General features: G+C 48.8%; 1 protein-coding gene across 5 annotated transcripts in view; it reads right to left on the reverse strand.

Moving 5' to 3' along the window:
• DNAH9 (dynein axonemal heavy chain 9) overlaps positions 1-12,495 on the reverse strand; it is a 226,683-nt gene that overhangs the window by 20,688 nt on the left and 193,500 nt on the right. For all 5 annotated transcript variants that reach the window (XM_063352546.1, XM_063352545.1, XM_063352547.1 and 2 more), the window contains 3 exons: positions 5,156-5,383; positions 1,013-1,204; positions 341-532 (listed from right to left, as the gene is read on the reverse strand). In XM_063352546.1, the coding sequence (XP_063208616.1) occupies positions 341-532; positions 1,013-1,204; positions 5,156-5,383 (612 nt within the window). The remainder of the gene's footprint in view (positions 1-340; positions 533-1,012; positions 1,205-5,155; positions 5,384-12,495) is intronic.

The raw sequence follows: 12,495 nt of genomic DNA on the forward strand, positions 1-12,495 counted from the left end.
TCATCAAAACTGATGATAAAAGGAGCTTGAAAGGGCCATTTTAGCAAACAGTATGTGGATGTAATTTTGCAGGAGCCGCGCTCAAGTCTCAAGCACCAATACAGTTGTTCTATTCATGCATGAACAGAATGAGCTCATGATGAAGTAGCAAATTACCATTAGACTTGGTTCATCCAAGGGAATGCTGAAACGTCTACAGAAACAGAACGTAATGGGAAATAACAGGAGGTGTGTTGAAACACTGCAGTCCTATTCACTGCCTCCTAAGACAGATTACAGGGCAGTTATGGAAGACATTAGATTTATGTGTATGAAGAATGCCAGAAAACAAAGAGTTTACCTGATGATAGCCATTATAGTCCATGTTCCCCGGGAGGGGGAATCCTGGAGCAAGGAGGAGTTCTCCCTCCAGCATTTCTGGCTTAATAAATTCTTCCAAATAGGTTTTGCAAAGCCGCCTGTCCCAGTCATCCGTGATGTGACCTCCGTACATAATCTCACCAAAGAGGTAGCGTAAATCATCGTATGGGACCTGAAGAAGGAAGCAGGAGGGCATGAAGGAGCCAGAGCTCCGCCAGGCGCGTGGTTGAGCCGCAGGCTACAGCACTACAACTGATCTGCACAGCGAGAGCTTCCACTTCACTATTGCAGTTTTCCAAGTAAACAAACATTAGGTAGTGGTTAAATCCTGCCCAAGGAAAACCGGATCACAGCACAGATTTCCTGCAGTTTCCCACTGAAATGAAAAATTATTCTAAGCTCTGTTAAACCAAGGATCGCTCTGTAGTTTCAATGAATAAAAGCCATAGGCACTATGTGCTATGATTTGTACGCTGCTACAGATGCGAGTGGCACTGAAGCTTCCCATCTCACCGCACAGGTATACCAAACTGTGAAGTTATAAAACCAAAGATAGCAAGGAAATGGCGTTTAAGGCGACTTCCCAGGAGTTTCAACACAAGCCAGTCCTGTGGTTAACAGCCACCAAACAGCCCACCTTTGGGTCACCCACCTTTGAGCTGGCCTCCAGGTAATTATACAGCACATTCACAGAGATAGTGAGGTCTCCAGTGTTAAAGGGGTAGGGACGGTTCCAGCCTTGGGGGCCAAACTTGCGCCTTTCTGCCACCACGGCATGGAAATAGCAGAGGGCGAAGAGGATGCTCTTGAACTCGTTCTCGCGGGTGCACATCTCCAGGGTATCCTGCGGTACAGGAGAGACGCAGGGCTGCGTAAGTCCCCACTGCCCTCAGTCTCAGCGACCCCCAGGGCTTCCCAAACACAACAAACTTTGGACAGGGGTGAACTGATTTGCCCGGTCAGTTCATTTCTGCATAACATACCCGTTCACTGATTTTTCTGCGTTAGTGGCTTTGCATTGCAAATTTATAGGCAAATTCCAATGCATGTTCTCCGAATTAATATTTTCTTTTCCAACTCAAAGGGGCTTTGCACAGGAATACATACTGACAGCCAAGAAGGGCAGGACATGTGCAAGCACCCAGTGCCCCATCGCTGGCACGTGGCCCCCATCCCACACCGGAGAGATGGAGAGAGGCACCGCACGTGGTGAGGGCCAGCGTGCCAGCAGCGGCCCTAAGTCCTGCTGAGGAAGACCAGACCTAGAAGAACTGAAGTCCCTCCTGCCCTGTGGGTACAAAAGGTTTCCTTGGGGCAGCGTTTCCTTGAGCTGCAGGGCTGAAGCAGCAGGGATTTAGCCCAGAAAGGCTGCTCCCACTGCCGTCACCCTCGGCACAAAGCCAGCCCGGCCGCCTGCTGCAGCAGTGCGTTCGCCGACATCACGACCTTGCACAGCACACCAAAGCAGGGATGCGCGACGCTGCTAAAAATCCAAGCAGGGGAGATCAAACACTTGTGAAAAAAATCTAATGCAGCCCTTTAAAGCCAGCATGGCAATGGGCGCTTCCTTTCCCAACTTCCAGGTGAGGCTTGAAGTTTGAATATCTCCAAAGGCATGGGCAGAACTGTGATGTCGGAGGTGGAGGGGTGGGTGCCTGAGTCATTTAATCAATGAAAATGAAGAAAGGGAACCGGTCTCCAAAGAACCCTGATCGGTGCTGGGAGTGAGGTCTCAGTGGGCGGGCGCCACGGGGAAGTCGGGGTAGCCCTGCCGGCTCCCGGCAGCGTAAGCATCAGTGTTAGGGATGCAGCGCAGCAGAAGGTAGGATGGGCTGGAGCTCTGTGCACGGCGCAAGGCTGAAGCGCAGCCCTCACGGGGGAAGCTGAACCCCCTTTTCCGTGGCTGAAGCCAGGGGGGCTTGCACAGCTCTGGCAAGAGCAGCGTGGCTGGGCAGCGGATGACCTGCCCCACGGCAGGAACCTGATGGGATCTCCCACGGCCAACCGCACCCGTCTCCCCAGGCCTGGGAGATGAATATGGTGGGAAGGGCTTGTCTGCACCTTCACCCACGTCTCTGCAAACCCTCCTCCGGGAATATCCTGCACATCCAGGGTACGCTGGCTCTGACCAGCACAGCTGAGTAAGGAGTAGCTACAGCAGCCCCTCCATCCTCCCTCCCCAGGGACAGCCCCTTTAAGTCCACTCTGCTACGTGACAACGACTACAAAGGGCACCCCTGTGACTTCCTTTCATTATCTTTTTTTTTTTTAAAATACAATGTTAGACCTCTAATCAGCGGGTGAGCATAACAGAGCCCCGGGTCTGTGCTGAAAAGGAGCAATCCATTACTCTGAAGTGTGGAAGATGTTGAGTAACTGCATAAGATGATCAAAAACATCCCAACCCCTGTTTTCCCCACGATTAGACAGCACTGTAAGCTCCCTTCATTATCAGGAACCTGATGGAGAGCTGGTTCAAATATGTGCTGAGCACCTTTCCCATTTCAGAAAACGCCCCTGGACTCCGAGGGCAGCTTGTCTGCATGAACACTGAGTAAGAATCCAGCTCAGTCTCATTTGGCCTCTCTAGTTGTGCATTTTTCTTCAGCTACAAAGCAGAACAATATTCCCCGCACAGAATAATGGGCCTTCTTTGTAGCTTTCAGCTGAAAGCTAAATTTGAACATCCATTCTGTATAAAGCAGGGAAATGAGGTGTAAAGGGGCCCCACCCACTCGCTCCAGGATTTCTGATAAGAGACGTTTTATAAAACTCCAGCAATTTAGAAAATGCTAATTACTATCTGATTGAAATGAGCAGAGGCAGGATGAAAATGTTACTTGGGGTGAAGGTTCTCCCCTCCCTTGCTCTCCAGGACGTTTTCGTGGAGTTCAAGATGATGAACGACAGTAGATAAAAATGGAATAATCTCCCCTGACCACTGGCATTAATCCTGGCGTGGTGCCTCCCCGCCTCACCTGCTCAGCACCGCGAGCTCCTGCGCTGGAGACTGCCCCCGTCCCCGTGTCTAACTGCGAAACTTCTTGTGAGCTGCCCCCATTTCTCTGCCCCGCGGACCGGCGCTTGGGGTCCACAATGGGCTGGGGTTGCTCCTGCCTGGTCCCAAGTGACAAGAGGCTGTACGGAGAGAAACGGAAGCAATCCTGCAAGGTTTGCACTGTGTCTTCCCGGCACAGCCATCGGCAGAATGGAGAGGCCGTAGGGCTAGTGACCCAAAAAGGGCGGTCCGAGGGGTGAAAGTACCTTCAGGCCCTTCTGGTTGATCGAGGTTTAAACGCCAGGTCTTGCTGTGAGAGCTCGGCATGCCAAGGTAATGGCGACGTGTGGATGTGATGAGGGTAATGAGCGTTCAGGGCCGCAGAAGGCAACGATCTGTGTCTCTAGGACAGCTATCATCATAAACGCGAGCGGTTAGCCCTTAGCCTTTTGTGTCATGCGGAAAAGGGGGTCAGCAGGAGTATGGCTGCCTACAGCAGTGAGACAGACCAGGCTCCGGCACATCCCGACATGGGGCTGCTCCCTGGGAGCCGCCGGCACTCCACCCCTGCCCCAAGCCGCCGGCACCTGCCTGCCCTGCTGTGCCCAGGGCTGCGGAGGGAGGCCACGAAGCAGGCTCGTCTAATCACCGCGTCACAATGGCTCTAATGTTGAGCCATACCCTCTGCCGCACTAAGAAAAGAATATTCCCTGTCATTTCCACGCGCTTTGCTTTTGTGTCCCCCGCAGAAGAGCCTCGGCTGCGGTTCCAAGGGCAAGAGCGGGCACAGCGGCTGCTGTAATGGGACCGTGTGTGTGTGTGTGTGGTCACTGTGCAATAAAAGCAAGGAGCAACATGCCATCGGCTATTCTTCTTGTGGGCCAGCAATTCTCAAGATGGCCTACTTTACCCTCGTCTGGCAAAGCAAGTCCTCCCTGCAGGGAGACTTCAGCTCTAATTTACAGCACTTCTGATGCCAGCAAGGTTTTGAGCTGAACGGCTTTTGGGCACAAAACACCGAGTCCCCCTGCGCTGCTCTGAGGAGTGACATGGGATGTGACCGTATCAGCAGTTCTGAACCTCTAACCCTGGTTAAACAGCAGGGCAACAAGACGAGGTTTATAACCTGCTCGCTTCTCCGTGTCTTTGGGTGTTTGATGGAATATGTCACTCACCCGCCCAAAAAGGAGGGACACAGACACAGAAATCAAGTTGAAACATGACAAAAGTCTCCCAAATGCTGCGTCCACACGTTGGATTCTGTAACAAAATAGCCTTTCTAAGGATCATACGTTGGTGAGAAAATGATTAAACTGGGCAGAAGTCTGTTATCCTGCGACCTTCTGCAAGAAAGAGGCCATTCAGGATTACCTGAGTCCTCTCTTGGGAAAGGATCATAGAATTGCCTGCGTTGGAAGGGACCTTTCAGATCATTGAGTCCAACCATCAATCTAACTCTGACAAAAACCACCACTAAACCATGTCCCTCAGCGCTACGTCTACCTGGCTTTTCAATACCTCCAGGGATGGTGACCCCACCACCTCCCTGCACAGCCTGTTCCAATGCTTGACAACCCTTTCGGTGAAGAAAACAGAATCATAGACTCGAGAGATCTGTGCCCAGCTCTTGGAGAAGATCCGGGGGGGCGGGTTGCTGGAGCCAGAGCCTACCCGGTGCCAAGGGACTCGCGCATCCAGGAGCAGCAATGCCCACACACATCACACCTACGTGGGGATCCAGCAGCCCCAAGCCGACCTGTTGGCCAGTCACTGGCGCAAGCCCCACTGCCCTCCTACCTGGCTGAAGTTGTCGAGGGCTTTGTGCAGGCTGGCATGCATCCCAGTCGGGGCCTCGTTGGTGATTTTGATGGAGTTCTCCAGGATGCCCTGGGGAATGATGTGGCTGTCAGGGGAGGGTGCTGGCTCCGCGCTAATGAAGACACGGAAATCCTGGTGGCTGCCCTCACCGTGCTGCTCCAGCTTCTTCTCCAGAGAACTCAGCCACTTGGCCACCAGGTGGATGTTCTGGCAGGGACAAAAGGGACAAAGCTTTATCAGTCTCCCCCCATTTAAACCCGCGCTGAGCAGGCACCGAATCCATCACACCAACGAATGGCACCCACCAAGGCTACGCTCTACGAGCTGGTACTTGCCCCTGTAGTCCTCGCGTGTAATTCACAGCCCCAAATACTCTATCACATCAAGTACACTTTTAAACTCAAAATAATCAATATAAATCACCAGCAATGAAGCCACTATTGGGTTGTTTGGGTTCTCGGTGACGATAACTCTCCTTCGTGTTACAGTAATGCCTGGCTGATGATGGAGAGTTATTTCCCCAGATCTACCAAGCTCAAATGAAAATGTTTGTTCATTTTTAAACAGAATAACAGTGAGAACCATCAATATCAGTTACCGGGGAAAAAAATGAAGCAGGTGGTTTTATAAAGACCTTTAACATAAAATATTTATTTATTCATGCAACTAATTCAAAATATCTTTCAGAAAATTAAGCAGTATTATGCAGATATGGTGAAATGGATGAAGACATGCCTCAAGTTTTTCAGTTAGAGTCCTATACAATGTTGGAGTTTCCAGGAAAGAAAACAGCTTTTTTTTAAATGTTAGGAACTGGGCAGGTCACACACAGCAGGGATTCGTGGGCTAAAACTACTCTCATTTTAAAGCTAGGGGTGCAGTCCAAGCTGACTGTGTGAGCAGGCACTCTGCGCAGTGATTTATTCCATCCAAAGACAGGACAAGGAACTCGCTAAACTTAAATTAAATGCAGCCGCCAAAAAGATAAACTGCTTGGAGGTGGCAAGGAAATTGCATAAAGGAACCATATTAGAGGCTTAGAATAAATATATATCACCTATAAAAAGGACCAGAAAGGAGCTCTCGTGGTTAAATAGCAGAGTAATGGAGACTATTAGGAGTAAAATGACGTTCTTCACAAAGTGGAAATTGTGTCCAAATGAGAAAAACAGAAAACAGCACAAAATCCAGTCATGGTAAGGCCAAAAAAGGTTTTAAGAACCAATATTCTGAAAACCATAAAAACTATTAATAAAGCCTTTTCCAGGAGCCAGAAACCTACCAGAGAGCCTATAAAACTACAGGATGATCAAGGTGTACAGGGAGTGCCACGAAAGGCAAGGCCACCACAAACCGGCTTGTATTTGCAGGAATATTCACTGCAGAGCTTTGGGAGGGTCTCACTGTCACAGCCTGGGTTACGTGGCAGCATCACTCGTGTGCTGAGGCTGGAGACACCTCTGGAGATCATCCATCCAACCCTCCTTCCATCCAACCCTCCTGCTCAAAGCAGGGCCCGCTAGAGCAGGCTGCTAATTGCATCCCGTTGGGCTTTTTGGTATCTCCAAGGATGAAGCCTCCACAACCTGTCGGGGCAACCTGTGCCAGGGCTTAACCACTCTCACAGTGAAGAATGGAATGGAATGGAAATAGAAATAGAAATAGAAATGGAATAGAATAGAATAGAATAGAATAGAATAGAATAGAATAGAATAGAATAGAATAGAATAGAATAGAATAGATAAAATAACTACGTTTAAGGGAAACCTGGATTTCAGTTTGTGCCCATTACCTCTTGCTCTTTCACTGGGCACCAGCATGAAGAGTCCGGCTCCATATTCTGTACTCCCCCTGCCATGAGTGATTTAAACCCACTGATAACCCGCCCTAAGCCATTGCTTTTTGAAGTTAAATAATGCCGACTCTCTCAGCCTCTCCTCAAAGGACAGATGCTCCAGTCCCTTAATCACCAGAAAGACTCTTAAACTGAAGAAGCAGATGAAGAGTTTTTCTGAAAAATTGATAAACTAATAATAACAATTTACTAGGACCAGATGGCATCCACCCTAAAGAAACTCAGATATGGAAGTGCTGCGTTACTCCTCGGCATGCACCAGGCAAACTGGCAGGGCTCTAGCAGACCATGAATTAACACACAAACAGCGTGAGTTAGAGAAAACCAGGAATCTGAAATTTCTAACCCATTTTAGATTGCTAACAGGGGGATACCCAAATCTGAGCTTGTCACCATAAACTCCTTTTCCAGTTGCTAGAAAGGTGAGCTCCAGCAGGCATCGCCCCGGAGTTGCCTCCACAGCACCAATGTATCCCTGGTGCCCGGATTTTCATCGGTATCAGCTATTTATCTTTCACTTCTCAGTGTTATTGCGGGCTACAAACCAGTTAAGACACAGGGAACAGGGGGTGGGAAGCTACTGATGGAGTTTGAGCTGCTCACCATATTCAAAAACCACCTGAAGGAGCAAATGATTAGTGAGATGACAAAATTAGTCATAAGACAAAGTAATTTCAAGTACTGAAAATAAAACCTGGTGGAAAAGAACTGCAAAAGTCTGCCATCATTCTAAGTGACTGGCAATGAGATGGCAGAAGAAATTCGGTGTTGATGGATGCAAAGTAATGCACACGGAAAAACAACCCTAGCTATAGATATAAACAATGATGGGTTCAGAATTGGCTATTACCACTCAGGGAAGAGATCTTGGAGTCCACGCGGTTATTTCCTGCAAATAACAGTTCAATGCTTAACAATGTGAAAGCAATCAAATGTCAGCAAAGGAACAGAGAATAAAACTGCAAACATTATTATGCCACTCCATAAATCCATGGTGGGCCTTCCCCTGGAAAACTATATCCAGTTCTCACTTCTCTACCCCCAAAAGGATACAGCTGGGAGACACTGAATTGCTATGGACTCCCCAGTCTGGAGACAGGAGATCGGGGTGGAGGGGGTGAGTGAAGAACAAGAATGGAGGCATGAACAGAGCAGGCTGCAAAAAGTGCAAATACATTTTCATATGGCACGTAACTAAACTGTGAGTTTGTTGGCTCAGGGGTTTGTGGCAGATGAGAGAATCACGGAATGAAACTGAGCTTAGCTCCATGGAGAGAAACATCCCTGCACACGTGCACTATCGATAGCAGCCGGGAGCCGGGCTGGCAGCGCTTGGGGCTGCCCCGGTTCTGCGCCCTCACAGACTGGTGCCACACGGGAACACCGAGGGAGCTCCCTCACGAGACCACGGAAACCCTCTGCTGGCTTTTCAGTGGGAGGTTTCAGGTGCCTCTCGTGAGCTACTTATGGAGACATCCCGGCCAGGGCTGGAGAAGAGGGTAAACAACTGCAGAAAAGGAAAAGCCGAGGTCCCATCCTGGTTTCAGCTGGGAAAGAGTTAATTTCTCTTTCTAGTGATTGCTGTAAAGAAACGTCCATAATGCCTATTGGGTTTAGTTCTTGCCAAGTGATGTTTACATTATTCAAGGCCTTTTTTTTCCAGCTTCCCACAGAAGAATAGACAGAAGGATGGAATCGCCAATGAAATATTCATAGGGTCACAGAATTGCCTGGGTTGGAAGGGACCTTTCAGATCGTTAAGTCCAACCATCAACCTAACCTAAGAGACTACAACCACCAACCTAACCTAACCCATCACTAAACCATGTTGTCAAGCACCACATCTACCCGTCTTTTAAATACCTCCAGGGATGATGACTCCACCACTCCCCTGGGCAGCCTGTTCCAGCATAGACCTCAGGCTCAGGATATAACTGGGGGTAAACCAGGGGGAGGGAACCCGCTGTCACTGCTTGGGATGGTGCCACTTCACTGGGTGATGAGTGTGACCTGTGTCATTACTGCTGTTCTTATCGTTGTTATTATTAGTGTTATTTTCCCTTTTCTGATACTGTTCCATTAAAGTGTCTTTATCTCAGCCCTCGAGTTTTTTTCCTTTCCCCTCTTTTTCTCCCTCTTCTCCCTGGTGGGGGAAGGGGGGAGAGCGAGCAGCTGCGTGGTGGGGGTTAAACCCCGACAGATCTTTCAGGGGTGGGGTGGGACAGCACGGGGGCTGCTGGAGGGACAGGTTGGCACGCAGAGATGGACCAAGAGCAGGAAGGACGGGATGGTGACACGTCTCTCCAGAGGAGCTGGGGTGCCTCAGGAGAGAAGAGACGACAAACTCAGTCACATCCAGGAACAGCCCCCTTTGCACATCAGTGACCGACCGTGCACATTGCTGTGTCCTTGCAAGTCCTGGGTGGAAAAATCAGTGTCACTTCTGTAGAGGGATCCTGTTAAGAATTGGTATGTTTACCTTTGGTATCTCAACTATACCTTTTTTTTTCCCCTGTTTATCTATGCAGTTATCATGGTGAAGGCTGACTTCTAGATTCCTAACAGTGACAGCAACGTATGTAGATCTGAGTCTTGGCTCTGCAAGCAATGCCATCCAGGTCTACAGGCAGCTGGACTAGCAGGCACGCTTACCTCCGTCAGAGAAACTCCCCTCTCAAGTGTCACAAAGCAAGAGCTCTAGTCCCTTCTGGGTTGCACAAGCACGGCTTCAGTACAAGTTGCCTTCACAAGGGCTTCATGCCTCTGGACCTGTATCAGTTTTCAAGGATACGGGATGCGGGCACGACCCAGCAGAGATGTCTGCGGCTGAACTAGTCATCCCACCGGAGAGTCATGGAGAAGGTAGGTGATCTTATCCTAAAAGAGACGTGTGCAGTACAACTGATAGATCGCTCTGGTGACAGTGCCCAGCTCTCCCCTGGACTGGAAAAGGGGCAGCGGTGACTGGGCCAGATGGAGCTGTTTCTATTGCAGGCACCAGAAGTCCAAGGGGACTAGTAATGCAGGAGATGCATTACGCTCACGGGCTTCAGGGGTATCAGAAACTAACACAGCAAGTGCAACTGTGTTTTTAAGACTGTAACGTCTTTTAAAAATGTGCACTTAACTACTTCCATTTTCTTACCCTCCATGGGGCTGGGTACAAAGTGTAGCAAGAACTCAGGAAAAGCTCCTGCGCTTCTGTCTCCTTGCCCAAGACCTCTGTATTTTAGATGGAAATACCATCTTTTCTGCTGCTTGGTAACTTCAATATTGCCCTCTTCTACACAATATTTTATGGGGCTGCCTTCAAGCTCAAAGTCAAACAAATTGCTAGACGACTCCTGCCAGAGGTTGAGCCTCCATCTCTGAGACGGCAGCTGCTTCAGAAACATGACTTATGAGAATTATTCTTTGGGGAAGCCACGGACACCTTGCACCCTCCAGTCCCATTGCCCCAAATCTGATTCACGTGGCTGGGAACAACATTTCTTATTTAGAACTGCATAAATTCAGTCTCCTTCCCTGAAAGGATTTAGGGTTGTGCCCACATTACATGGGCGAAATGCAGTTCAGGGGGTGGGGGAGGCAAGGAGGAGACTCCTGAGCAAAGGACTCATGTTCTGGAGAAGAGTTGCTGTCATAAACAATGACCGTGTGAAGAGCAGCAGGCAAAATGCAATTATAGCCGACTGCTAATGCACCGGTGCTTGCCTGATGCATTTTGGGTTTCAAGAGACGAGGTAATCCCCAGGGTCCAGGCAACCAGCTCTCTCTAAAAACACAAGTCTGATAATAAAGTAGGAGTGGACTGAAACCTGTAACCCAAGTGTTTCATACAGCCCCAGAGATTTAGCAACAGCAGGGGAAGAGCTCAACAGAACAGCAAAAGAAAAATGGTGCATTAAGTACCAGTTTCATCGTAGACTACACACCTGACCTTAAGTATTTTCGTCTGTAATTGGTAGTTTCTTCCTACATCTGCTTTTGTGGTGTTAGAGGGCTGAAAAATAATTGCTTTCACTTGTGTTGACGTGACACCTATGATCATCATTTGTCAGTATCACTGCCCCCTAACAGCCGACTTAGGGAATATTTCTAATCTAATGTTAATTGAGTGCATTTATATACTATCCTTTTCTGATAGAAGGGATGGAAAAGAGGAACACATGCAGCAAAACATGGGTTGGTACTAAGAATTCATGGCTTGATCAAATGAATACATCTGCAACAACCAGAGGGAGGCGGTGTGGAGGGGACTCACCGGTTTGAAGGAAACTTTGCAAATTAATTCTCAGCAGTCAAATAACACAACTTGACAGAACACGACTAATGGCTACATAGGCGGCCATAATAATTGAATGTTATGTCAATTATCACTAATGACATAACACAGACAATGCTGCTTTAACACCAACGACAGCTGAGCTACACGTTCGTCGAAGAACCGCCTCCTCTTGCTTGTTTTGAAACCAATTTTACGGGCTACCTCTAGACCTTATTCAGGAGAAAGAGTGGATAATCCAGCCTGCCCACCTTCCTTTGGCTCAGGGCTTCATGCGCTCCCAGTACTATCTCCCTGCGCCACACCAGACAGTTCCACTGCACCAGTTTTATGTCCTCCTCATTCTGTAAGACCCCCTGAAGACACAGCAAGGCAATTCATTGCTTTATTACATTTTTTCTTAGCCAGATTCTGAAGTCGGTGAAAGAGCTGCCGTGCAAGGGTAAAAGACAACCCCCGGCATCTCTGCTGTTTTCACAGCTCACGCCTAGGTCTGTGCTGCAGGCAGAAACAGGCAACGGTCTCAGATTCATTACTTTGCTTTATGAATGGAGGGTGGGAGGCCAAATCCTGCTGAAAAGCAAACTGCTGAAAAGGAGGCAAAAAAGAAACCTGAAACATCTTCCCATGCACACTGCCCCTTACCACAGCACCTTGCCCTGTGCTATTTCCCCACTTTGCGGAACGGAGTAGGAGTGACAGAGGATGAGGGTCTGCGGCAAGCGCTGGGCTGGGGCCTACGGGCCGGAACGTGGGAGCACCAGAGGCTTTTCTTTGGGAATTCACTTCCAAGCACCTCTGTGTGTTTGTACTTCGCAAGGCAGAACATATATCACAGGACGCAAGTGTTGCTATGGTAACCATCAGAAATAGCACCACATATATATAAACCAGCACACACTCCACAACGCACTCCCTTTGCTGATAGCAACTGGAGACCCTTCACATTTCTGAAAGTGGCTCTCTCCTTCACGCCTTATCACAAATCACCTCTCGGAGCAATGAGAATTAGTTGTTTTTACAAAGTCTCATTCTCTTGTGAGACACTCTCAGAAAACAGTCTCGGCTTTTACAGTAAATCTGAAAGCTAGGCTTCACGGTCCAGAGACAGCCCGACGCTTTAATACTGCGTCGTGTTGGGGTATAAAAAGGGAGAGGGAGGGGGCACTGCAGAGAGTC

This window comes from Chroicocephalus ridibundus, chromosome 14, assembly GCF_963924245.1.
Source record: "Chroicocephalus ridibundus chromosome 14, bChrRid1.1, whole genome shotgun sequence".
Taxonomy (NCBI): Eukaryota; Metazoa; Chordata; class Aves; order Charadriiformes; family Laridae; genus Chroicocephalus; species Chroicocephalus ridibundus.